This window comes from Sparus aurata, chromosome 14 (assembly GCF_900880675.1).
Source record: "Sparus aurata chromosome 14, fSpaAur1.1, whole genome shotgun sequence".
Taxonomy (NCBI): Eukaryota; Metazoa; Chordata; class Actinopteri; order Spariformes; family Sparidae; genus Sparus; species Sparus aurata.
In genome coordinates this window covers 7228355-7256309 of record NC_044200.1, presented here as the reverse complement: position 1 = coordinate 7256309, position 27955 = coordinate 7228355, and the positions used below count along the sequence as shown (strand labels likewise).

The 27955-nt window shown below is 42.1% G+C and overlaps 3 protein-coding genes across 9 annotated transcripts in view; 1 reads left to right on the top strand and 2 right to left on the bottom strand.

Annotated features, from left to right (window-relative positions):
* On the bottom strand, nt 1–15718 carry pik3cg (phosphatidylinositol-4,5-bisphosphate 3-kinase, catalytic subunit gamma). Of its 2 annotated transcripts, none has more exons than XM_030439917.1 (24): nt 15546–15718; nt 14071–14290; nt 13787–13958; nt 13026–13288; nt 11739–11825; nt 11545–11645; nt 11220–11389; nt 10891–11078; nt 10256–10363; nt 10002–10089; nt 9491–9920; nt 9303–9401; nt 9080–9215; nt 6789–6854; nt 6397–6540; nt 6123–6204; nt 5004–5107; nt 4754–4900; nt 4577–4667; nt 4350–4480; nt 3538–3649; nt 2641–2798; nt 2314–2395; nt 1–2137 (listed from the first exon to the last, which is right to left on the bottom strand). In XM_030439917.1, exons 2-24 carry the CDS (start codon nt 14281–14283, stop codon nt 1938–1940), a joined length of 3372 nt encoding a protein of 1123 aa, XP_030295777.1. In that variant the 5' UTR covers nt 14284–14290; nt 15546–15718; the 3' UTR covers nt 1–1937. The 2 variants fall into 2 exon arrangements, with proteins under 2 accessions (XP_030295777.1, XP_030295778.1); XM_030439918.1 differs by having other exon boundaries at nt 14071–14286.
* On the top strand, nt 15268–23552 carry LOC115595433 (HMG box-containing protein 1-like). 3 transcript variants are annotated; one of them, XM_030439921.1, is made up of 15 exons: nt 15268–15533; nt 16133–16246; nt 17230–17390; nt 18479–18577; nt 19752–19859; nt 19984–20179; nt 20359–20485; nt 20600–20711; nt 20953–21062; nt 21312–21468; nt 21548–21692; nt 21784–21902; nt 22025–22202; nt 22367–22508; nt 22584–23552. In XM_030439921.1, exons 3-15 carry the CDS (start codon nt 17348–17350, stop codon nt 22599–22601), a joined length of 1554 nt encoding a protein of 517 aa, XP_030295781.1. In that variant the 5' UTR covers nt 15268–15533; nt 16133–16246; nt 17230–17347; the 3' UTR covers nt 22602–23552. The 3 variants fall into 3 exon arrangements, with proteins under 3 accessions (XP_030295781.1, XP_030295782.1, XP_030295783.1); XM_030439922.1 differs by lacking the exon at nt 16133–16246; XM_030439923.1 differs by lacking the exons at nt 15268–15533; nt 16133–16246; nt 17230–17390 and adding an exon at nt 17408–17573.
* Nucleotides 23553–25264: 1712 nt separating this feature from the next.
* The window catches only part of ptprz1b (protein tyrosine phosphatase receptor type Z1b), a 63572-nt gene continuing 60881 nt past the window's right edge, over nt 25265–27955 (bottom strand). For all 4 annotated transcript variants that reach the window (XM_030439914.1, XM_030439913.1, XM_030439915.1 and 1 more), the window contains one exon: nt 25265–27897. In XM_030439914.1, the coding sequence (XP_030295774.1) occupies nt 27754–27897 (144 nt within the window). In that variant the 3' untranslated portion in view covers nt 25265–27753. The remainder of the gene's footprint in view (nt 27898–27955) is intronic.

Genomic DNA, 27955 nt, shown 5'->3' with positions numbered 1-27955 from the left:
GAAATACACATATAGAACATAACTTTAATTTTTTTTGGTATCATTATAAAGAAAAACATGTTACATTTTTTTTTTTTTCATTTCCAGAATCAATGATTAAAAGCACGTACAGTCACAAAAAGGCTTCGTTATAAAATGTTATGGCAGTAAAAACAGAAGGTTTGGATCTTCACACCACATTTAAGAATAAAAATAAAATGTTTTTAAAAAAGTAGGCGGCTGACTTTCCAACAACTGGTTCTTTGGTCGCTTTCATCTCCAACTGGAAAGTGACTCAAAAAATGAAATGTAACTTATATCTACAATCTGTGATGATCAACTCCAGAATTTCATTCAGGGTTGTTTCTTTGGTTTCATCCTGTCTCCTAACTTGCTTCGGTCTCAAACATTTATCAGGATGCATCTCAACAAACACCTGAGAGCCAGGTGGTTGCCTTCAGTCAAAGTTGGCTCGAGTGCTTGTTTGAAAACACGATGAAACATAAAAACACAGTTTAAGACAAAAAATGATCACATAGCGTATTTAAAATCCACTTAAAAGTGTAAAGAATGATTTTACTTCTCACCGTCCTGATGGTGTTATTGAAATATTCCAAACCACGAGGCAGGAAAAGTCACACAAAAAAAATCAGTTAAATGTTCTACCACCCTAGAAGAGGTGACTACAGCACTGACCAGCATGTGCGTAATGTCACCTTCAGGCCACCGTAGCTTTGCAAGGCCAGCGATGTGCATGTGGTTATAAATTAGCATCATTGAATTTAACGTGCAATACATATTTTGGGAATTTAATTTTCATGAGCACCAAGGATATTCCTCAACAATCAGTGCAAATAAAATGGTTGCAGCTCATATAAATAATAAAAATCTCAACCTGAACATTTCTTTAATATAAAAGTATTTTCAGTCCAACTAATTCAATAATTCCTCCTCATAGTAATCAGTAAATGTTCTGAATTATTAAATATTTTTGCCAACTATGTCACAGACTGGCCCTTTAAATGGTAACAGTAATCCTCCCCAAGACCTGTAAACACACTTTAATGTGTAAAATTGGTGGAGTCACCCTTTAATCTTCAGTCTAATGGCTCCTCTCGGAGCAGAGGGACAGTGCAGCACTACTTCAGTGAGAATTCAATAACCAGTGTGACGTGTACCATGTTTTAAAATGTTTTAAAACAATGTGAAGGAAGTGTGAGAGCCGTGGGTTTCCTCAGCAGGAAGTGAATACAAATAGAAACAGGAAGTAGTTAGCGTCGTAAAAGAAAAAAAAATGAAAACAGAGGATGCGGAGATCCATTTCCTTACTCTTGGTTTGGTTTCTTATTTACCAGAAGATCTTCTATTAACTGCTTGGGTGGAAACATAGTTAAATGGATGAGGAAATTAGAGTTTGAGCGAAGACTTCTGATTGTCATAGTGCAAAAGAGAAAAAAACTATTTCGACTTGAGTATGGATGTTTGACTTGGTCTAAGCTGTGTAACTCACAATGGAACAGCATCAAGTATATTTGAATTAGCACCTACACACCTTTGTCCCAACTCTGCACACATGCAGCATCACAGGTTAATCTCCTCATGAGGTTTACTCATTAATACATCCTCTCTTTTTCAGTCGCTCTTGCCGACCCTGTGTAGCTTTGCTTGTCCAGCTCCAGGGTTTTTCCATAGTTGAAATGATTGATACTGATGGTTCACAAGATTTACACTCAGTGACATCCCATATCTCAGTCATTCTGCTCTTGCTATTCTTGATATACACGTGGTCTAAAGGAGTTTGACGGAATAGTCAGATTTGAAAACAGTAACAATAATAATTCTTAGCTTTTCAGACTTTTCAGTCCTCTGCTGGAACACTCGCGTAAGACTCTTACTGTATTTACATAAAAGCTGAGAAAAAAAATCTCAAGAGGAAAAAGACGTAAGCTTAATCTTTCCTAAGTGGACCGTTTCTCCACACCCTGCTTGATCCCCAGCACCAGGTGAACAAACCAGTTGATCTGAACCATCCAGCCCTTTTCCCTGCAGATCTCTATCTGGTCCAGTAGGTGGCGCTGTGCCTCGTCCTCGCTGCGGCCGACGGTCAGCGCCTCGCGGATGTACTCGATATCCTCCTTGCTCGTCAGTTGGGGCATGCCTGTCGACAGCCGAAAGAAAGGGTCGCTCTTCAGACGGAAGTGTTGTTCTTACATCATCTCACAAACACATCTGACTGTAGTTCTGTCTTCTTTGAAATAAGTGAACTTTAAACTAAACTTTAGATCAAATCTCATGAAAAGTACAAATTGTTTGTTGTTAGGAAGGAAGTCGTACCGGTCATCAGCATCATGGAGAAGAGGATGATGAGCAGGTTGGTGTGGTGCCGTAGGGCGAGGTAAGCCTTCACACACACATCCTGAGACAAAGAACACATATAGTACATACTGAACATACAGATGAATAACTGTGGAAGATATGAAGCTAGCGTGTTGGTCACTAGCTGATTTATAATACAGCCTTGTGATGATCTTTCTGATCTATTTATTGTTCTAAAAATGGTGGATGGATGCATGGTGTGGATGTATCTGTGTTCACGGACGACGTTCAGACTGTTCAGAGTGTTCAGTGTGTATTCACGTGAAGTCGTCACATTTTCTGCACCTGGAACTTCTGGAAGTGGGGGCTACTTTTCTTCCCTGATGTTCCCATGACGTACAGGAAGTCCGGCGTGAGCACGAAGGGAACCCACTCCTTACTGATTCCCATGAAGCTCTTATAGTTCCCCAGGATGTGGCCGAAGTCGATGTGGAAGAGGTTCCCTGCAGGAACACGAAGGAGATTAGTCCCCGTTTTTTTATGTTTTCCCCCAAACTCCATGTTTAATTTCTACATAATCAGAGGGCCACATGAGCTGTGTTTCAATAAAATCCAAAACACAACGTAGCTTTGGAACTGTGGTCTTTGATTCAAAAGTTATAGCTGTAACACACTGGTGAGGCATTCTGTTTGTTTCAGTATCAAAAACTGAGATCCAAATTTCAGTCCAGTCTAATTATAGGTGTTTAAATGCTAAGCAAATTATAGACATAGGTTGACAGAATGATTACATGTATTACGACATGATATAATTTACAGATACTTAGAGGTCAGGAATCATAAAAAAGAACTAATCTGTAAAAGAAGAAGAAAATTAATATGAAACTGTCTAGAGTAATAAATAAAGGGAAAATAAATGTGAAAATAACACGATATAAAAGAATAATTATAAGAATTTTCATTGAATTTCACATGTATTTGTTAATTTGTTTCTGTACATATCTCTGTATATATTCATTCATATATTTATCAAAATATATACAGTATTCTATACATACAGTATATTCTATACTTACTGTTTCAGCATGTTTTTATTTACTTTGTAATCTGTTATTTTTTCATCTTATACCTCATTTGTTTTATCACATAAGTGTTTCCTCGGCATGACTGATTCACATTTACAGTGTTTTTCAGTACTATGCGCACAAAGCGCGACAAACATACAGACGCCAGACTCATTACCAGATTCTGTGATCATGATGTTGTCGTTGTGGCGATCCCCAATACCCAGGACGTAGGTGGCCACACAGTAGCCTCCACAGGAGTACAGGAACTTCTCCACAGCCTGCTGAAACTACAGACACAGAGAGAGAGAACGTTTGTCATGTAGTTCTGAATAGGGAAGCTGTAGTTTGGTGCTGTGTGGAATGGGACAACAATTGACATCAGTTGACACAATAAAAAACATATTGTGCTATGAAGTAAAAGACAACAAGCACACTGAAGCACAGCAACCTTTCATTTTTGAAATTACAGATGAGTGTCGCAAAACAGGTCGTCAGGAAGTGAGCAGAAACACTAAATATAGACGCTGGGGGTGCAGGTGTCACAGCTAAAACTGTGCGAGTGTATAACGACAAGAAAAGCTGAGGGTTACTTCCTTCCTGTCTGTCTCACTTTAACTTCCTGTAACGTCTGATAAGCAGAGCAGCTGCTGGAGACAAATAGTTGATTTCAAGAAACAATTTTGGTAATCGAATAATCGTTTCAGTCATTCTTCAAGTGGATATGTCAAACACTTGCTGGTTCCAGCCCTTTAAATATTAGGATTTGCTGCTTTTCTTTGACATTTTGAACAGTTAATATAGAGTTTTTGAGTTCAGGACAAAAAAACAATTCAAAGATGCCTTTTTGGCCTCTAATTGCTGTCAATATTAAAGTGTGTTGTAACTGGATGGATGGAAGCATTGGAGAACTGGTGTTTCTAGATATAGAATCCTGATATAGTTGATATGATCATCATTTGCATGCTGACTGAGCCGGCTGACGTGTACCTTGTCCTCGCTGACACACTTGTCCCGCAGCCACTGATAAAGGATTTCATCTTTAAAAGCTCCGGTGCTTCCAACGACGCTCTGCTGGATGTTAGCGATGGTGGTGGCGTCCTTCACGATCTCAATCATACCTTAAGTAAAGCAGTAAAGACGGAGGGAGAAAGTAAATATATCACACAGTGTCTGTAATATTCGTCTGATCTGATTTCAATATCTGACATACTGACCTATTCTGTTCCCAGTGGAGATGCAGCCGTATGGTAACAGACAGAGATCCAGTGATTCAGTCTCCCAGATCGATTCCATGATCAGCAGAATCTGAAGGGACACGACAGGAAACTGAGCGCGAACGTCCTTTCTTTAATCATTTGTGTGTGTCAGAGACTGTGCTGGCACTCACTCACCTGCAGGATGAGCATGTCCTGTCTGAGGTCATCTCCGTCTTTGAAGATGATGCCGATGGGGTCTTTGGACAGAGTGGTGGGGTCGGCCCTCTTAAACTGCAGCCACAGAGGCTTCTTCTTGGATGCCATCACTTTGCACTGTTCGATCTGAACGCACACAGACAGTATTTGTCTTCACACGTTAATTCCACTTTAAAAAAGGTAACTGAAAGTTTGTAACCGTGTGTGTGTGTGTGTGTTCGTCCCTCACCAGCAGGGCTCCGGCTCTGAGCCCAGGATCATAAGGGACTCTGAAACTCTCCGGCAGACCAGACGACTGCAGATTCTCCAGCTTCTGACGCAACTGAAACACCACTGACAAGCACACAACACACACACAAACAAACAGAGCTTCAGTGTCATGACTTGGAGCTATGTTTTATCTTTAAACCACGATAGATTGAATAGTTACACGCTCTGCTCCAACTGAATGTCAGTCTTTGTTCTTGTTGTGTGTCTACTGCACGATACGGAGTCCACGGAGCGTGCACCAAAACAAAGAGCACGCTGTCTGAGATCGAGCAGAGTGATCGGTGAAATGTGGCAGCTGCAGCAGCAGGAGTGAAACATGTTACAGATGCTGGCGCTGTGGCTGATGTTGGACTGATGGTCTGTTAGATTTTCAGATATCCTCAAATGTTCAGTCTTTCTAAATAATCTAAATCAGAAAGTAAAACACACAAAGCTAAGAATCACACAGACCTTCAAGTGAATGCCTTTTAAGTTGTGCCTCAAAATGATGCTTGTGAATACATTGTGTTTATTTAACATACTCCTAAGAGGACCAAGAAAACATAGACTTGTACCATGGGAACTGAATATTACAGCTTACACAGAGCTTTTTGTAAACGATGATGCAGACCCACTTTTGCTTCCTCACTGTGTCTCAGCAGTATGAGTAGCATTGCTGGCAAATGTGTGTGATATTGTGGAGTATTTGGGTTTGTACAATGATGGAAAGGATGCGATACTGTCAACATTTTGAAAGACACAAACAGACATGGATGATACCATAATGGGAAAAAGAGAAAAATTAGCTTAATCAAAATGTGATTATCCACTATGATTATGTGAAGAGCCTTGACGTGTCATTGCTTCATCATTTTTGTACTATTTTCAGGAAAAATGACCCTTGGATCAACCCTGAGGGCAGTAACAATAAAGACTAAAAATCAGCAAGTAAAGAGTGGGTCAACGTAAACACAATTATCGTATATATTTAGACTATGTTACAAACAACACGTGGACTAAGCTTTAGTGTCAGCGCTTTAAATCCATATGCAGAGCTGCAGGATGACCTGAGTTTTTAAGTCAATCCCTCCCGTCTCACCTTGTGCCGTAATGTCGTACTTGTCAGCAGACATGGCCTTGACCTCACGGGTGACTTTCTGCAGAGCCTCAGTCATCTCCACCTGGAGAGGATCAGTTCATCATGCCAGTTACTGAAAGAGCTGATTACCAGACAGACTGCAAATTCATTCCTCTAGAGTCTAAGGATAAAGCTCTACAGACAGGGAGAACCTTCAGGTGTTTGAGAAAACCTGACCGTTTTCATTAGGAATACAAGGCACACTCTGTACAAGGCAAGCTGACTTGTTGCTCACCTGCTTCCTGAAGTCCTGCAGCATGTCCTCACCACAGCCTCTCAGGTAGGCCTCCAGCAGGACCGCGTACCTCTGCTGGTAGTGCATGGACTGGGCGATCTCACTGCGCAGGAACCAGAAGAGGAAATGACCGATGCGCTTACTCTGCGGAGAGGAAACAAAACAAATTCAGAAAAATGTAAACAAACTGTAAATGTCAGTCATTATGTACACTGGCATCTTTCAGCAGCTAGGAGCACAGCAATGGCAGTATGATTATCTGGCGTTAACAAAAACATTTTCATCATTTCGACTGACATAAACACACACACACACACACACACACACACACTATACTCTGCAAATGTTACAAGACAGTGTAGGAAACAGACACAGACGTCGGTCCTGTTTACCCTCAGAGCTCTCTTCAGCAGGAACCTGACCAGGGCGCTGTCATGGTAAGGCTCAAACTTCACCGCCTGCAGGAGACACATAGACCAAGCAAAGTTTAGTATGTTTATTTCTGATGGAACCATTTAAAATCATAGGTTTCGGTGAACACACATGCATGCATAGGCATTTTTTTAGATTACTATTTGTCATGAAAGACCCATCGTGATACGCATTACAAACCGAATGGTAGAAAAGTGGAAGTAGGCTGGTTTTGCTTTTCTTTTTTCTACTTAAATGGGAACTTTGTGGAATTTTTAACCAACTTGGCGTGCTATAGAGCAATTCCGTGTGACAACAGAAGAGAAGAATGGGACATTAAAGTGCTGTCAGCAAAGCCTCATTGAGGACAAGCTTTGTAAATGTTTTATGAGGCAGACAGCGCCATCACAATGTGTCAGGGCCGCGGGGGCACACTAAAAAAAGTTTAGAATAAAAACTTCACAGGGCACTTTGAACACACTGAGCTCAGAGGTTACAGTGTGATGGCGCAGAGGGTGGACTGAGGCGGTAAAGGAAGTGCGGTCAAAACACAGAGCTTAGTGTGTTCACCAAAGGAAGCGGAGGGCGGTTCAACAGGTCAGACACACACACACACACACAAAGAATGCCACAGCAGTGCAGTTTAGGCTCAAATGTCAATCCAACCTTTCATTACTAGTATCATGTGATCTGCACTACAAAAACATTTGACTGCAGTCCTGGCACCTACAGTAACACAACATAACACACCCTAGCGTTCAGTATAAATATATCTTGTGCTACATTTTGGATTCAAACCCTCCACATGTCACTAAAGTTCCCATAGATACAGACACAACAGTATCTGTGAGGTAAAGAGTCGTGTTCCTATCAGACCAAAGGGCCCTTTGTTGCCCGCAGCTGATAATCTATATACGACATGCAAATCTGACCACAGACTCGCTATGGAAACACATCAGCAGACAAGCAGTCAGTGTGTTTCTGCTGAGCGTCCTCTTCCCATAAAACTTGTGAAATAGCGTGACAGTGAATCAGGTGTTAACGGGGAGAAGTGCTTCATCAGTCTCCTCCGTCAGAACGACGCGCTGCGTTTTGCATTTCAAATCGTCGGTATGTGTTGTGAAAAATAACTCCGATTCTGTGGTTTGATTGCATTAATGACTGTTAACAGTGACAATCAGAGGTTAACCCGTATTAAGTGACGACTTCATTCATGCGTTACAACATGAAAGGAGCCGGATGATGACTCAGCAGAGATAGTATGATCTAATACTGTATGTTTTTATTTCGACAGACAATTAGTCAGGTGGGAACACCTCAATGTTTAACTTAAGCAAAAAGCACTAAGAAAAGTATTAGCTGCAAAATGTAATTATAGGAATGATTGGACATGTTGGGAAACGCATTTATTGGCATTCTTTCCGAGAGTTAGCCGAGAAGATTGACACTATACACTGAATATGAAGCTACCACAAGCAGATGTTTAGCTTAGCTTAGCACAAAGACTGAAAACAGGTGGACACAACGAGGCTGGCTCTACCAAAAACATAAAAAAATAAATCCACCAACCAGTTTCTCTATGTTTAACTAATTAACATGTTACATCTTATTTGTTTAGCTGTTGTTTAGTCTGTCCAATAACATAAATTCAGTGTTTTAAATGCCTTGCAACTGGTAAAATTGGGCAGAGCCAGGCTAGCTGTTTACCACTGTATCCAGTATTTGTGCTAAGCTAAGCTAATCGGCCGTTCACATAGTCTTTAAATTTCATGTACAGACATGGGAGTTGTATCAATCTTCTGATCTTACTCTTTGAAATAAGGCAAATTAGCATATTTTTCCCAAGTTTCTGACTTTCCCTTTACACTACCACAGTGCTCATTATGCAGAATGGCCTCTTACACAGTGGTATATTAATGACTCATTTTACTGATGCATCAACATGTAAACACTATTTTAATGCTTTAATCAAGTCAAACTAATTCCTTCTCATATAGGATGGAGAGTTTTATCTGATCAAATTTCAAAAGCTGATCATATCCCACACATGTGGAATCTGAATTCGCTATGTAACCATGGCTGACAGAGGAATGCAGAGGAATTAAAAGTACAACATTTCCTTCTGAAATGTGGTGAAGTATAAGCATGAAAAAGCAGAGTACCTAAAAGTTTTACTCAAGTAAAGGTACTAAGTTACTTTTTTGCTTCTGCATTTCTTCCTTTCAGCTGTGAATGCATAAAAGCAGAAATAGAATGAACAGAAGAGTCACACCTGCACAAGCTGCAGCAGGTATCTGAGCACATCGTCATCTTCCAGAGTTTCCAGTTTCCTGACAGCCATTGAGCGAACCTGAGCGTCCGAGTAGTGACAGTCCAGCAGCTGCATGGCCAGACCCACGTCCAGTCCACTGAACAGGAACAACATGGTGACAGGTGATGAAACACTGAACTACTGACGACAGACACATGTATTGGCAGTGTGAGAGCCATTTTACCTGCTGTCCCACGCACTGCTGCGCTCCAACAGACGGTGTGTTGCCAAAACATCTTCCTGTTTCCCCCAGCGGACTGAACCCAGAAGCTTCGGGTAGGCTCTGAAGACAGAAAGAGATTAGGGAGAAAATTAATTCTCCTGAAATACCAGCTAAAAAACACCAATGAAGTAACGCCTAAAAATAAATACCTGGGGTCGCGCATACACTCATGCCTGAAGTGCCACAGCAGCTCTTTGTCCTCAGGACTGAGCGGGTGCAGGGGGTCGGTAGCCACGATAGCCGCAAACTGTTTCTTCAGGTGGTTTGGCATCTCTCTCTGACCTCGCTCCCCGCCCTCCGCTTCCTCCCCCCCAGCTCCGACGTCTCGACCCACGTCCCGACTCTTGGGCAGCACCACGGGGTAGCAGTACTTATCCAGTAAAATGGCGATGGCCATCGCTGAGGCCTTGTCTGGGTTGGTGGCTGAGGTGAGCTTGTCCGCGTTGATGCTGCTGCTGCTCTCCTCGCTCTTCTCGGGCATTTTCCACATGTGGAGGATGAACTCGCCCTGGCGGAGCAGAGAGCGGTGGTCGATCAGCAGCAGGTTGACGTAGTACAGAAGGCGACTCTTGGTCTTTCCTGAAAAGCGGACAGACAGAAATAAGCCTCGCTCTCATCATCATGATCATGATAAAGCTGGCAAATGTTAGTAGACTTCACCTTCATGGCTGCCCGTTCCCGCTGTATTATCCTGGTAGGCCGAGCCTGTCTTGGAGTTTGGCGTCTGCGGCTGCTTCCCACAAACCACCTGGGTGAGAAAGGTAGAGCTGATTGTCATGGCAGCATACAGAAACTCTTCTGCCTACCATTGAAATCTGTTTTCTACCCAAAATATATATTTGTAGAAACACTCCAACGATCACACGTACATATCATTGTAAAACAGTCCCATCTGTCCTGACTGGAGTGTTTACCTGGAGGTTGAGGCGCGCTCCTTTCGGCAGGTCCTTGATCTTGATGTTAAACTCCAGCCAGCAGTTCCACAACACTTCTTCATTGAAGGTTTTAGAGGACGTCCTCTCCTGGGAGAGTGAAGGCAGGGTGGTTAAACTCTGCTACACCTGCTGTCTTAAGCCTAGTGTCTATGTGTTCTAGAAAGTAAGCGCTTCCTGAAACTGTTGGTTACAGAAACACACAACTGAGACTGTTGAGGCTCTCAGTTCTGATTTGCTGCATCTAGTTTAAAGCTGCCGTCATGAAGATTTGAACATTGTTGGAAATGTGGGGCAAATGTAAGTCTCATGACAACTAACTAGTAGTTTGTAGATTTTTATTTAAATACCGTTAGTTACATCTCACTGATATCGGCCTCACTGTTTACTCTCTTGTAGCCGTTCAAAGAGATCAAATTAAAAGCATCGGACAAGGGAAATACTGGGAGGCTTTTATTGTGAAGCAGTCAATAGGAATGCTGAATATGTGTCACTGAGGCTAGCACCGAGTGTGGCCATTCATCAAAAATCTGTCTATATAACAAGACATGGTCATTTTCAGCACTTTCTGACAGAAATCATGTTCAAATAATCTTCACATGACAGTTTTTTGTTACCTGCGCTAAAAGCTGCTGGCCGTGGAAGATGCTGGCCTCTATGAAGACGATGAACTCTGGGATCTTGGGGAGGGACGGGATGTCAATACCCAGCACCTTCACTCTGAACTTCCTGTTACAGTCCCACATGGAGATGGTGAACACTCGTTCGTGGTCCTTCTCGTCGATGGTCAACTGCTCGTGGGTACCTGACAAAGGGAAGTCAGGAAAGGAGAGTTACAGCCACTGGAAGAAGGACTGTGTTTGTTTGGACCATACTGTATCTAAAACCTGGAATTAATACATCATCAAGAACACACACAAAGCAACAAACACTTCTGTTGATTTACCTGCGACTCCGGTGCAGTCGTCCACTTGTGCCCAGTCCTCCTTCTGAACCTGATCCAGCTCGGGATCAGGTGGCGACTCCAGAACCAGGTGGATTTCCTCCCCGTTCTTCAGACACTGACGGATCCAGTTGAAGTTGTGCAGTGGTTTCTCCCCGTACAGGTACTCCTCCCTGCGTGAACAAATACTTAAGAGGGTCAGTTTCAAATTGTGAAAGCATTTCTATAACATAATCTACTGAATACATTTTACTTTCAGTGCAAACTTGTCGAGGTCGGCTCCATGTGTCAGAAGCTGTGGCGTGATTGTAGATTTGTTGTACTTTACCTTCCACACACTCGAAGAACAAAGTCCTCCTCACACATGTCGTCAGGGATGCCCAGCAAAACTCTCTTGTTTGCGGTCTTGGCAAAAAAGCTCGCCAGCACCTGAACAAGATGGAACATTGTCAGAAAACATTACAAAAACAGAACAGGAAGCTGGGAAAATAATGTAAAGTGTTCATCGATACACTTGTCTACCTGAGCTGGCGGGTCATCGATGGAGACCTTGATGGTCTGGCTGACCGTGCCGATGTGGATCACCACCAGGATGTGATTGTTACTGACCTGAGAGGAGGAACAAAGAATGGTACAGTAAAGTAATGAACGGACCTCACTGCTATTAATATGGTTACAGTCTGGAACCTATTAAAATGAACCTAAAGTCTGGAACCTACCCCACTGTCAGACAATCCTATCTTAAAGAACAAAGAATCTATGTACACTAATTTGAGCGCTGTACGACAATCCAGTGTGGTTGTGCTTGAGTATTTCTATTTACGGCTCATTTAACTTGATCCAATACATTTTGGAAGCCAATATTGTTCTTTTTACTCCAATACATTTACTTGATGACTTGAGTTACTAGTTTCCTTGCAGATTCAGATTAAAAATCAACTAATGAAACATGATGCATTGTTAAAGATGCATCTACCCAGCAGTATATAATGTAGCTGAAATTAGCTCCACGTTTACCAGCAGCAACATTACATTGAGACTGATGCACCTTTCATACTTTCAGTAATTTTATAATACTTTTAGTCTCTTACTTCAGTCAGATTTTGAATGCAGGACTTTTACTTGTTTTACGAGTCTTTTTTTTACTCAGTCGTCCACTACTACAAAATACACAAAGATATAGAGGAGCGCTATTAGTATTTGTGTATGATAAAGCTTTAAAAGGTTAGTTGAAAGAGGCCGATCTGAAATGAGAGGACTGTAAAAAACATAGAAAGGCAGATAAACTGTAACTGCCACAGTAAACAATGTCATACAAAGGCCAGTAGAAGCCTGGATTTTTTCACGAGGTGAAGGGAAGGTCATATCAACGATCAGCGATTGTTATTCTGACAAATGAGATTGGAATCTTATTCAAGGAGGAAGGGAATTAATTTTTTAAACACCGTTTTATTGACAACTTCCTTAACTACACTGGGAACACTCTTAAATAGCAGTTCACATGATATTGTGTCTTTAGCCACTAATCATTATAGCCACATAAATAATGAGATGCATCAAAAATCTCATGGTGTTAATATTTTGTTAATGTAGCCAGAGTCATCCATAAAATATAGTCACAACACAGTTCATTTAGCCTTTAAAAAAACATCCTGATATTATTTTGAGGCCATACCGCTCAGCCCTCGGTTCTAGCAGCAAAGAATGTGTTTTGTAAGCAGTGAAGTGCACACAAGAGGTGATTCATTAATCGATCGTTCACATAATAAAATCAATCAACCACACACACACACACACACACACACACACCTTGCTGAGCAGGTGATCAGGCAGCAGCTTGCGGGTCACCCAGGGGTCCATGGAGTAGAGCTTCGGGTCGCGTTCCGACAGCTCGATGCGTCGCGGCGTCAGCAGCTTCCTGCGCGTGAACTCCAGCTCGTCGTCGTGCACGTTGCTGACGTCAGTCACGTCGTAACCGATCAGGTAGTTGAGGTAGCGCTGGTACTGCAGGGACTCGTCCGAGGGCTGAGGACGGGGAACCAGCTGGATCCGACCCACGTCTTTCTTCAGCGCTTTTAAAACAGAGCAGGAGAACACAGCACCTGGCTTTATGTCTTGTCACTGATTAGTAGATTTTTTACATTATTACATGATTATTTCTCCTCCTTTTCATGATTAATTTGTAAACCCTGTGAAATAAGTCTGGTGGCTCTGAAGAGAGCAATAAAATGGTTGTTTCTGGTAAAAAAAAAAAGAAAAAAGAAAAAAAAAAGATACTTGTGGGGTCAGTAGTTAATCGATTAGTCTTTAACATTTTAAAAATTGTGCGTGTTGGGGCACAAATTGGCTCGGTTGCTGGAGCGGGCATCCCATGTACAGAGGCTGTGTCCTCGCTACAGCAGCCCCGGGTTCCAGTCCCCGGCCTGGGGCCCTTTGCTGCGTGACACCCCCCCTCTCTCATCCTGTTTCCCGTCATCTCTGAAGCTGTCCTATCAATAAAGCCATACAAAAGCCCAAAAAACAATAAAAATGTATAAATAAATTGTGAAAAAAGCTCTCCTGGTTGGTACCTCTCCAGTAACGGATGCAGTCCAGCGTCTGGAAGACCTGGTGCTTGTCGTAAATCTCACACACGTTGCCTTTCTTCTGGTAGAGCAGGATGCAGTGGTCGGGAGAAAAGCGCTGGTAGAAGTCATGACAGAGGTTTAAAGTCACCGCCTTTAGCCACACCTGAGCTTTCACCTGCGAGGCGAGAAACATGCACTGAGTCAAAATACTTCATGTTTCCACTACCATTTTTACATTCATAATGAATAATCCCGGGTGTTAATGGTGAATCAGTCAGTCAGGCGACCTGTTCCACCGTCCAGTTTCCAGCCACGTCCAGCAGCACCGTGTCGGGGCTGTTCCCGCCGCGCGCCGTGGTGGGCAGGACGAACTCCACAGTGATCTGATCCATGGATGAGCAGGAGGACGACGTGATGGCCTTCTTTCTTCTCCTCCTCCGGGTCTCTTCTCGCACGACTCTGGGCTCTTCGTCGCTCACCTGGATCTGCTTCCCGTCCATCGCCTAGCTTGAGAAGGGGAGGGGGGGCAAGGGGCGCACAGAAAAACAGGTGGAAGAAGAGGCAAATTCATCAAAGAAGTGCCAGTAATGCAAATAACTCATCGACAGATAACCGGAAATTCTCTTGACATTCTCCTCAACAGCTGAATTAGACGGGGACTTTGAGTTGTTAAGTAAAAAGCACGTCAAAGGGTACAAATCACATCTTTTTAAATCAACTGAACTCCAAACAAGCTGCATGGAGCCATGTTCTGGGTTTTTTTGGTCGCTGTTTCCTTTTTTTATTTTTTATTTTTTTACATTTTCAAACGAGTCCACATCTACTTCAGTCGTTTAGGAGAATGTTGCAACAGTGTTTTGCTGTGAAACTCCAGAAAATGTTTGTTGGACTCCCAAACTTCCCCTGATTTTCCATCATAATAGGCATGAGAAGCTTAAGGACGGGAATTTCATTTTTGGTGACGCTATCCTATAAGTAAAAGTATCATTTTCATTAGTTTTACATAAGATAACGTCAACAATGACAGCAAATCCACATATTCTGAGACACAGGAACCAGATAATTATTCATTCTTTTCCTTTAAAAAAAAAAAAAAAAAAGACTATACATGCATTTTAATGTAGCTGCTCATTAACTTTCCTGCCAAATAATTAATCAGTTCGGCTCTAAACTAAGCATTTTATTGTTGTTGTTTTTTTTAAACTTAATTTCAATTCAATTGTATCATTATTTAGAATTTACAGGCTTTCTTTACTGCATTTCTATTACAATATGAAGACCATGCTGATACACTGTCAGTACTGTCACTGTCTTATTTCCTTTCTAGTATTAAGAAATCACACACGAAGCAGGGCGCCATGGTGACAGCCGCATCAGAGTATTGGAACACACTGCTCATGGAATGATATCTAGTGGCGGTCATGTCACAGGATTCCGTGGTTGCAGTTTCCCTTCTGCTTCTTCACATCGGCAGAGGAAGTTTTGAAAAGCAGGAAGCAAAAAGAACAGCGAGCCAGCATGGGTGAAGCTCTTTCCAGCTCAAGAGACAGTCTGCTGCTCGGACCACCGTGTCATAAACATTATTATTATGTGTGTGTGTGTATGTGTAAAGAGTTAAAGCGGACAGTGCCGAACTGCGGAGTGATGAAAGTGTTTAAAAAGCAGGGCCGGCTAGGTGCGTGCTGGATGTAACGGTCCAGCTGCCATAATAATCGGAAGAGAGGCGTCAGTTCTGTCAAACAACAACTTGGTAAGTACTCACCAATGAACGCAGACGGGGACGGCAACGAAACCCGGAGCTCTGAGCGAAAGCTTCGGCATTTATGCTACATGAAGAGACCACGAACTACAGTAAAAAAAAAAAAATAACTTCTTCTGAAGTTAGTTTGTGTCTGCGTGAAGGAAACGCTGCGCTTCTACTCGGGAAGAATGACAAGTTCACCGGCTGACTTTTTTTCTAGTCAGAACGAGAACGACACTTTCCGGCACGTCTCTTCAAAATAAAGCACATACGACAGCTCGAAAGACACAGTGCTTTACTCTGATTACTCTCTGATTGTCTGTTGGTCGCCACAAATGTTGGATAAGAAGGGATGGACTTCAAAGATATGGGCAAAAGAATATGTGTTTCCTCTATCTCACGACCTACATTTAACTTCACCGCCCTCCAGTACTATTTATAATGATGATGGCTGGGGAAAAAGAGAAAATAATAATATAATAAAAAATGATAATAATAATAATTCAATCTGGGGATGTTTTGTTGCGTCTGGTTTTATTTAGAAGAAAAATGGCCGGAAGTGTTGCTATGTAATCGTGTCTTTCTTGATGTACCCTGTCTTGCTGCAGTTCCCCGCTGTAACCACAAGAGGGCAGTGAACTAATGATCCTACATATGCCAACCTGTAGCTTCACCACAATATCAGGAACACAGGACAGTCTGAACTCCAGGCAATAATCCCAGTAACTACGATTTTTCCATATTGATACAAAAATGTCTTACGGGGTGGCTGGGAATGGGGCCCCATCTGTATTTGGATCTGTCAGATGTGCTCTGTTGTTGCATGACGTGTTAGTACACTATGACACCCTTTTTATACAAACGTTTTGAAATTATAGTTAAATATAGCCCGTGTTCAATTTACTGACATGTTTGCGAATCAGAAGATAGCAATCAGCTAAGTGTGCTATATGAAAATGCTGTGTTTACACAGGAAATAGGGATTATACTGAAGTAACTGTATCTAAGAATATTGCCCCATAGTGTTCATCAATTTATTTCCTTATAAGGTATCTCACCACTCAAGTATATATATATATATATATATATATATATATATATATATATATATATATATATACTTTTGTACTTTTGTACTTTTTACCTGAGTATTTGACAACTCGAGCTCTGACTGAGTGAGTGGCTGGTCCTCTCTCTGATTATGGCTTCTCCCTCTCCTATAATCACACTAAAGAGTGTACTTGGGGGGGTAAAGGGATTTATACAAGGCTTACAAATATGTGTCTGACACAGGAGATGGACACTCTTTAGCCAGGTTACCTTGCTGAAACTACCTGTTGTACTAGTTGCACTGGATGTATGTCAGCTGAGCTGGAGGCTGTTTGCCTGCAGCTGAAATCCTCAACAATCTATGTATATTTTTCCATGTTTGAGTTTACTCAAGTTCTCTCTTCAAGTCGTTAAACTTGTAGGCACAGATGTGGATACTGTGTAATAAACATGTCAGTCTTTTTATTTAATGGCTGTAACATGCTCTTGCCACAAAGTGAGAGCTAGAGATCACACTTTCTGCCTCCCTCGCCGTCTCACACTCGGCTTCTGCTGTCAAAAAACGCAGTCATTCAGTTGAAAAGCAGAAACGTGTTTTGTAACTGCCACTTGTGGGACTTCTAGTTCAGCCATCTTTCATCACTCTCCCACCCAGTGTTTTATTGTTGTGGGGATGATAATGAAGAAAGCGAGCCTGCACCGAACTGACCAATGAGGACGAGCGAAGCTGTGGATTGACGTCGGGACTGGCCAATGGGAACGCACGGGGAAATATGTTTATACCAGCCCCCTTTCCCGTACAAGGCGACTGTTTTGGTGAGTTAAGGAAAGTTCATTGAAATCGTTTCAGTGTTTATAAGCGTTGTTTTTGAGATTTGATTACAGCATTTGAACGATTTCCCCCTCGACTTGACGCGCGAGTAATAATGTGGAACTGACAACGGTTATTTTTCTCCGTAAATGCAGTTTCGCCGCTCTCGCTGAAGCTTCATTGTTGACGTTAGTTGTTTTGTTGTAACTTGCCCCTGCGTAATAAGATGGCTGTTACATTTTGGGGAATGTTATTGATATGTTCACGCGTTGAATGTCGTTGTCGTCGTTCGTGTGTCCGTGTTAATACAGATACTGAGGCTTTTTGTCGTTTTCGTCGACGTAACTTCAGCGCTTCAACGGCACTTTTGTTTCGTGACAACAACTAACGCTGCCTCGTCTGAAGCTTTCAGAAGCTTCGACACACCGACACTCGTCGCCTTTAGCAACAGTCGATAAAGCCACAGTTGTTTTTTCACATTGTACAAAGATAATTTCGTGCTTTTGACTCGTTTTGAACTACTTGGTTTAAATGTATCGACGCTGCCCGTCTCTATTGAATGAATGGGCCGTGTATGCGCATGCGTGCAGGATCTTCAAAGTTTATAAACAAGAGGGGGTCACATGACGGGGATATTGCGAAACAGATAAGACTGGAACACGCTCTTATCATGTTGACATGTCGAAACATTAGATGTTTCGACAGAATGTGGTCAATTATACTCACATTTCTCCATGATTGTATAGTGAGCTGGTCTCTGAAAATGTGTCTAAACATAGATGCGTTATTAGGTAATGACAGCCGGCCCAGTGTTACCCTATGTCACCCTGTGCCTCCTTATGTCACCCTAACCAATTATAGCCTATACATTACAGCAGTGAAGGATTAGGTGTCTGTGTGTTAGTTGGAACTTGACCTATGGGATCCTAGTTTATGGCTGATAACTGACACTGATGCCAGTAATTCTTATTGTAGCCTCACCTGATATAATCCCAATATCCCTTAATTTGACCATTTACACAAACAAGAAATGTGCGTAAAGAAATGTGTGACTTGTTGGCTGTACAGTCATTCATCTGTGTGCCTGTTTCAGTGACTGTGGACATCATGGTTTGGGAGGTGGTGACCCCGGCCGTGCGGTTCAGCGATCCCAAACATCAGAACGTGCCAGATTCAGAGCCTGAACACACAGGTAAGCACGGAGCACGGACTGCAGAGCTCACCTGCAACTGCGCTGTATCCAAAAAAAACTGGATCTTGCACTCTTCATTGGTCATGTCTCCCGTCATTTCAATGTGTCATTTTTGAGCCCAGGTCAGTATGACCCTGATGACATTATCTGGGATATGTCATCAAACTTGGGAAAACAGAGGGCATATACAGCTGTGCAAACAGATCTTAATCTGTCAAATCAGTGGAGTTTCCCCAGATATGTGACTCAGACCATTCAGTTCCAGTCTCAAGCAAGTCCAGGTCATTTGTAGTGAAACACATTTTTTAAACAGCACATTTGTTTATTTTTCCTCAATGGAAAATATGGAAATAGCGACAGCAGGACCAAAACAGCTCTATCATACTGAACTTAGAACATAAAATGAACACAAAGATGTTCTTCAGTTAAGAAACAAGTCGTTAACTTTGTTTTTCCTGTCAAGTTGCGAGTCATCAAAACAGTGAATGGAGCTGACTCGAGTGTAAGTCACAATGACTCACGTCCACATCTCCTCTACCATCCAACTGGCAGACTAGTCTGGGAACCTGAGAAAGCTGCTGTTTGCGATCCTTTTAAGGGCTGCATTTAGCATTTATTTTCATCTTTAATCAATCTGCAGATGTCTTTTAGATTCATGATGAATTGTTTAGCACTATAGTAGTAATAATATGTCAGAACATAGCGAAACATGTCCACCTGAGTCTCTCAAAGACCAAGGTGATGTCTTTAAATGTCTTATTTTGTCAGTTCAAAACTGAAAGACATTCAGTTTAATATGATATATACGACATATTTGAGAGGTTGAAATGGTCATATTGAATTCTAGTTAAGTAGTGTTATCTATATATCTATATCTATATATCTATCTATCTATATATCTATAGATAGATAGATATATACATATTCCGTGTTTATATCAAGTTTATATGAAGTTTCATTTCTGTAAGGACACCATATTTGGTGATTCATATTTCATGCCTGCAAGATAAATTGTAATTGATAACAATAATAATAATAATAATAATAGTGTATACCATATAACATGTTAAACCTGGATATAAATAGTCCTGTAAAACTTAATAAAACAATAAACACTTCCTGAAAACCTCTGAACTAGTCACATGTCCTGTTGTCCATCTTGTCTTGCCTTCAGAGGTGATGATGGATGCAGATGGAGACCAATCACATGAGCTGCTCTGCTGTGAGGAACGCCTCCCCTCCTCACCCGGCTTCCCCACCAGCGACAGCTACATGGAATACGGTACATAAACTAAAAAAACATTCGGCAGGTTCCACACAGCGGACGGATGAACAGAATGATGTGTGCCGGCGTTTCCAGTTAATAAGATCAAACTTTTCTGCTGCCGTGTGTCCTCTCCTCGTAGACGACCTCCCAGACCTGCAGGAGGTACAGGAGGAGGTAGAGCTCACGGCACCCCCTGTGTTCCAGGTGGCCGTGGGTGTGTCACACCAGGAGCGACACGCGCACGCACAGCCACCCGACACACACTGGCTGACGCAGCTGGCTCACATCGCCACTGGACCGCAGAGTCCGCTGCTGCAGGAGTCTGCTCACAGCAGGTAGAGGGGCTTCTTACTCCTCTATGTGCTAAAACATGGATATAACATGATATATGTGGTTGTAACATGTCTCCACGTTAACATATGCACTATAACACCACTCCTTCATGTTGCATCAGCCTTACGAATGACTGTGCCGTTGTCAATGGGTGCCACTTACGAGCTTGTGTCACTCTCAGCTCCCCTGCGGTCTGCCTCTCCAGCACCAGCACTAATCTACATTCCTACGCTCGGCCTCCTCCACCTCTCCCCAGCAGCACCGTGTCGCCTCCCAGAGGTCACACCAGGGAGCGTCGGCGCAGCAGGGTAGAGCTCATGTTTAACTGCTTCCTCAAAAAAAATGTAAAAATCTGAAACGCAAGCTTTTGGCTCTGTGGCGGATGTTTAGTCTGACACTGGGGATGCTTCTTGTGTCCACAGAAGAGCAGTGAATGTGGCTCTGCGGTGTCAACCAGATCCTCTGTGTCCGATGATGAAGACATGGGCTGGAACTTCTCCTGGCCACCCACCGCCTGGCACTGCTTCCTCAAAGGTAGTCACACAAATGCATGTACACTCCACACTGAGCTCCTAAAGATCAGTTCACGCTAAAAGGAGAATTCGGGCATCATCTCCTCACCCACATGCTGATGGAAATCTGCTGATCTCTCTCTCTCTCTCTTGAAAAATATCAGTCTGTGTGTGGTCAAGGCCTGAGTCATCGCTTGTTTCTCTCTCCCGGGGCGACATAAATGTGAGGCTATTATCTGAGAGCGGCTTTTCTCTGTCACCAGGCACTCATCTGCGCTTCCACGGCGGCTCTAATGTGGAGTGGCAGGACATCGAGGACCTGGAGTCTGCTGAGGAGGACTCCGCTGATGAGGAGCGGTCCACGTCTCTGAAGGTTCATAATACACACACAGTCTTGTCTGGCACAGCGTACCTTTGATTTGCCCTCCATCTTAAGTGCTCAGAGGTCTCTGACAGTGTAGCTCAGTGTTCATGTATTTTTAACAATAGCAGCATCAGGAGAAGGAGAAGAAAAACTTGGAAGGTAGTTTTATTCTGCCAGTGGATGTAATCAGAGAGTGAAATTCATTATGTATGATCACAAAAAGCAAAGATCCATCCAACACTGCTTGCTCCGTTGCAGAGTTATGGCTCTGAGGGTCTGCAGCTGGTGCAGCATGCAGAGATTGTGTTGGGTGGTCAGGCTGTCCTCCAGCTGACCTTTGACCCCGGGGCATTTGGACACGCCCCCGTCAGCGCCCGGTGCCAACTCGATCATCCGTTCTACGTCAAAAACAGAGGTGGGACTAATGATGAGAAAAGCTGTTGAGAAAACATCATCACTTCGACCTCCTCACACTCTGTCTGTCTTCCTGTCAGGCTGGTCGTCATTTTACCCTAGCTTGACCGTGGTGCATCATGGGATACCATGCTATGAGATGGAGGTGGGAGGTGTGTGTCTTCCTCCAGGACACAGAGATGCCAAACACACCGACGACTCGCTGGTCTTCGACACATTCAGGAGGTAAAATGGACACTCAGCAACAGGCCGATCAGCAGATTAGTTAGTGTGTGTGAGCTGATTTTGTTTTTTTGTGTGTGTGTGTCTTGCTCAGTTACGACTTCACCCCTCTGGACTCCTCTGCCGTTTACGTGTTGAGCAGTATGGCCAGACGGCGGCGGGCCTCTCAGTCCAGCGGGGGAGCTGTTTCTCCAGACAGAGACACGTCACATGGTACTGTCCCACAGAGCTCTTACACTTTAAGTAGAATCTACTGCGTGAACCAAAAACGCAATTTACAGGATGTATTTCATTGGGGAACGCCTGTCAATCATGTATGTGTTCACAACCTGCAGACAGTCCCGGTCCCTCCCACTCTACTCGCCAAGCGCCAACCAAAAGCCAGCATGCCAGCACGGCAGGAGGTAACAGTGCCACGCCCACTAAGTGCAAGCGGCCAATGAATGCCTTCATGCTGTTCGCCAAGAAGTTCCGGGTGGAGTACACACAGATGTACCCAGGGAAAGACAACAGGTGGGTGGACTCTGTGCCTACATGTGTACTGTGAAGTTGTCAGTGTTGGTGTAATTTCAAGTGTGTGTGTAAATATATATATATATAAAATAAATACATAAAATATGTTTAGCTCCTTTTCCTTGTTACTTCTCAACGTGTGTGTGTTTGTGTGTGTGTTTCAGAGCGATCAGTGTCCTCCTCGGTGAGCGATGGAAGAAAATGCGGAGTGAGGAGCGGCGGGTGTTCACCGTGCAGGCCAAAGCTCTCGCGGACGAACAGAAGAGGCTCAACCCAGACTGCTGGAAACGCAAACGAACCAACTCGGTAAGGACCTACACACACAGACAGCTTAACCCCATGTGTTGGACTGCTGTGTAATTCCTCCTCTGTGTTCAACAGGGTTGTCAGGGAAATTAAAGATGCAGAAAAGAAGAAAGAACGATCAGCACAGCCTACAGGCTTACACACACACACACACACACACACACACACGTTGAGAAGTAACAAGGAAAAGGAGCTAAACATATTTTAATACTATGCTTCAAGATTATATTTTGTTAACAACAGACTTGTTTGATCTCCCAAAGTGAGGAGAGGATTCAGATTCTTCTGACTAATCCTGTCACAGTGAAAAGAGCCACTGTGTCTGCTTCTTTTAGACATTTCGAGCGGCTCTCAAGAAGCGTCTCTTCCCTTTCTCTTGCTTTTGAAAAGGGTGCTAAATGTAACAGTTTAAAGTGGTCTAAAGCATTAGCTGTTGACAGCAGTTATAAGAGGCTATAAAAACATGACATTTTTAATGCTGCAGCGCACCGTGGCAGAGAGGACGCTTTTTTTTTTCAAAACCAAATAATGACAGATTAACTGGTTTTATGTGTGACTGGGGTTCATCTCCACAAGTGATTTTACAACAATGTGACAATAAATAAAAAGTCAGAGACTGATTCATTTTCAGTTTCTCACCATATGCTTGAAACAGGTGGAGGTTGTGGTGCTGTAGCATTTTAGTTAAAGTAGAGAATGTAGCTATTTTTCCCAAAAATGACATATTCTATAAAATGATATATACAAAGTATTTTTCTTGCCTGTATTACTTGCATTTGCACAGTGTATTGCACAGGACTACATATTTTAACTTAGCTTTCACGTCTTTTATCATGAAATATTTAATTATTAAACAATTGTACGTCATAAATTCTCAAGTAAAGGCCCTGGGTGTTTAATTACTTCAATTTAAGAAAGAAATTTATTTATTTTTTTTACATTTTTTTTTTTTAACCATCCCTGTTTTCTGAACATTCAAATCATTCCCAGCAGCTCAGGGGCAGAATCCCTTTACTTCTCCGGAAGGCTTGTATTTTGAAAAAGGAAAAAAAAATTACGAAGAAAAACGTGCTGGCTTTTCCATGACAGCCCTCACCTGTCCTCATTTCATGGCTTTTATTTGAGAATTTATGGAAATGAATATGTGTTGTCACAAACGATAGTGGATAACATGGGTTATGTTACAGACTATTGCCATTATAACAGGCTGCATGATGACACAAAGACTTGATTTGAAATATATAGACATCATCTACACTGCTGGTGTCCTTGAGCAAGACGCTGAACAGCAGCAGCTGTAGAGGGCAGAGATATCGTCACTGCACGCATTTATTTTTGACTCTAACATCTGGATGTGCCATAATAGGATTTCACAGCTGTCTTGAAGTACAGCATCGTCGTGTCTACTCCAAGACGCATTATAAGAGGGGAGAGTTGATGTGGGTTCATGTTACTCACGGGTCATCAATGGCTTCCACCAGCTTTCAACGTGGAGTCAAATTGATTTAATATTTTCCAGTGTTCTTCTTCCTCCTGAGAAGATCGAAAACAAAGAAAGAAAATATTTGTTTTGTCCGCACCCTGAGTTTTATCTGCCCGATTTTCGATGACTTTACTTCAGGTAAAAAGATTATAAAAACCATTTTCAGCACTTTTCATCGCTCTAATTTATTGCTAAAAGGAGAACTTGTGCCATAAACGACTCATATGATGTTGTCTGAAATCCAAAAAATAAGGTATTGTGTTTTGAATCAGGATGTTGGGGACTTGAGAATTGAGCATTTTCTTTTTTTTCCCCTCGCTCTCTTTTTAGGCAGTGGAGGACTAGAGAATGTTTTGCTCATTGAGTCTCATGTAGTTGAGGCTCCCTCTCCGAGTTTGAAAGCCAATCAAATAGCCCTGAAAATTCCCTGACTTCTCATGGTCCCATGTCGACTTAACAGAAAGGCCTGTCAAAGTCTGTGAGGGTAAAAAATTGGTATCGGACCCCTGCTTGAAAAATGTTACAGCTTAAATGCAAACCTACAGCATCATAGCGTTCCTGCGGCTGCCATTAAACTAATTTAGTTTTCCAGACATTTAATACTTGAACTAGCCGTCTGGCTGGGGACAGCACCTGTCAGCTAACAGGTCTGCTATTTTATAAAATCTAAAAACAAGGACACAGAGCAGACACAGGATACTGAGTAAACATCTTCCGCCTCTGTAATGTGATATTATCTCAAGTACTGTGCGCGTGTAAACACATCAATAGGAAACTGACAGGCGTGTGGTAGACTCCAGACGTGTCATGTAATCAGATGACGGCGCCTCACATTTCGTTGTATCCGTGCAGAGCGTGAAAGCAGGATGTGGATCTGCTCGAGGAACAGAACTAGTAAAAAAAACAAAACAAACAAAAAAGAAATGCTCCCAGGGTGGACACTCATATTCTCACTGCGTAACGAGGTTTATTCTTGATGCACTATATACACTTTATCTTATGTGACTGCTACAGTATAATGTGTAATGGCAAATATTAATATGATTCTATAGAAAAATATATTTTTGGTTTTGACCTAATCTTTGTTAACCTCTCATGGTTGTGCATTGATTATTTAACTTTCGTTTGTCTTTACTATCATGTCATGTACAGGTCGATCAGGGGAGACAATGCAATACAATGTATAATGGTCTAAATAAAAAAAAGCATGATAAATCTAATCTGGCTCATCCCGTGTCTTCATGTGTTGAAAGAAAATTGAGAGATACTTTTTGGTCTAAACAAGAACATTTTATTTGTTTCCCTCCCAGGAAAAGAAATGAGTTTAAATCATAAACCACTTGTTGCTATATACACACACCGCACCAGCTCATGGCGGAGATAAAGGTAGAGACATTAAGCTGCTACGGTAATCATCAAGATAAAAAGAGAGGACATTCCATTAAAACTATAAACACGATCAATATTTCCAGGCTAAGATTATCAAATAGAATCCACACAGTTATATATGTGTAAATGACTAGAAAATCACTTTTGATAGTAAAATAGAAAATATATAGAGGTACAGTATAAACATACAGTAATTTGGCCTTTTGATGTATTCAGGGATATTTACACAGACATGTTACACTTAGATCTGATTACGAATCAACGGTTCTATGATGTGTGCCATTTTGCATCCCCAGACGAACTGACATAAAAAAAAGACAAAAATGGCACAGAGCGGGCACAAAACAGGCACAGATAGACGCTGCTTGAAAGTGATTCGGGGGTTGATTGATCGTGCCCGACACAAACGGAAACAAGTGGAATCCATTAGAATGCAAACAGTCATAGCGAGTGGCACGGGGATCCAAAATCTGGTCACTAAATGTTTGCAACAATACGAGAATTGCCTCAGTCAATCAAAGCTGATTATATTCATTGATTATTCTGTTGCAGGAGCGGTTAAAGTAGGTTTTTATATTGTCTGTCTATAAAAGCTGATTATCATTTGAATCCATTGTTACTGACATAAATTCTAACCGCAACTCTTTATAGCCGCCTGTCAGGCTTACAGGGACTATCGTGTCTGATCACTTTAAATCCCAGTTTTCATCGGAGCCTGACGACATTTTCTCCTCTCTGACCTTTACATATGAAAGTAACGAACGCAACAAGACTTTAAGAAAATAGAAAAGAGTCACAGGTCATTATTTTGGCATATTAGTCACACAGTTGTTGTATCAAAACAGTTTTAAGTACAAGAACATGAGTTACAAAAGGCACGGGGTACCAGAGAGCATGGAGCCAGTGGCAATGAGACATGAAGAGAGAAATCCAACAGCAGACACTGTGCTGTCACTGGTGAGGCCTGAAGAGATTTTGGTTATTTTGAAACAATACTGGAATTAGACGATCCGTGATAGTTTGAGCCCCAAAATCTGCAGAGCATCAATGAATTTTAATGATGTAAAACAAGGGATCAGGAGAAAGTCATTTCCTGTATCATTTCCCTTTTTAAAAATTAAAGTCATCTGTTGTCGACTTTGGTAGATTATTCTGTTTTCAGCAATCTTTTATTTGTTTGCTTTCCCTGTGTGGCAATTGTAGTTTTATTAGAAAGTATTTCTTTCAGGAGAATGATTGAAAACATTAATCATGAAAAAAGTCCAAAAACTAACTAAGAAAGGAAGGATCAAATCAAAGAAATATATCTGAAAGATTTAAAAGAATTTAAGGGAGGTACATTATTGAAAGTAAATGACAGATTACTTCCGTCATTAAGATACATTTTATATTTTTTCATTTCATATTCATTTAGTTTTAGATGAAAGCCCTCATAAGGTTTTTGGCCGTGTTTCTCTCAGGGAGTGTTGGCACTGCTGCTTCTTTCAGGCAGCATGCTGACCAGCAACAGATACACAGCTGGAGCATCTGTAGGTTCTTGTTGGAAAGGCAGTGAAGCTTCTTTGGAACCACTTTCTAATACAGAGTCTCTTATAAAGACTTCTGAATTTACACTAATGTCTTTAGTAATGCTTAATAAATCATTCACTAATGCTTTAAACAAACAGTTACAAAAAGCCAACTGGCTGATGTTTGCCCTCCACTCTGTATAAATGTGGTGATAAATCCTTCTTTTAACGGATAGCTCATAGGGATTTCATATTCTAATAACCCAATATATCTGTAATCATTAGTATCAACAAGCCATTTATAAAGGCTTTTAATTAACAAGTCTGGAGTTTTTTAATGACAGATCACTGAATGGGCTTTGGTCCATATCATCTGCAGCTCTCATTCTTTGCTTATTCATTTATGAAGCATTGATAAAGTCATTAGTCAACTTAACATTACCCTTATATAGAGAGTGCCTTACTAGACAGTGGTACTTTGTCAGTCATATCACGGCTGGTTGGTCTCTTAACATCAAAGATGAGCTCTGTGTCTGCTGTGCATGCTACCGCTAACAGTAGGATTAATGAACATGATCACTTGTCTAAACCTGCCAGGCGTTCCCAGGGGGCAACAAGCTCTCGAGTGTCATCACTATATCAGACAGTTAAAGTCGTTATGATCTCTGATTGCTTAACACACTGTATCAAAGCGTGAGCATGCTCAGTGGACGCAGCTGTATGATGATGGAGTTCATCCTCTTATCACATGTCGGGTTGAACCTCAGTCACCGCAGCACTCAGTCTATACTGGTGTGTGTGTGTGCCCATATGATGCGTTTCCTACGTATGTGAAATGTTTGTTTGTTACATGTGTGCATTGTGTCTACATGAGGGACTCCAGGCTCTCAGCGATGTTAGTCTGTCCCAGTGGTACAGACCCGTTGGTTTCTGGACTCTGCAGGGCTCTCTGGTCCTCCTGGCTGCTCACCAGACTCAGCACGGCTCGGTACAGATACTGGTACTGCTCCTGTGGGGACAAAGTGCAGCTTTAACACTGGAACAGGTTCCATTAAAAAAAAACCTTA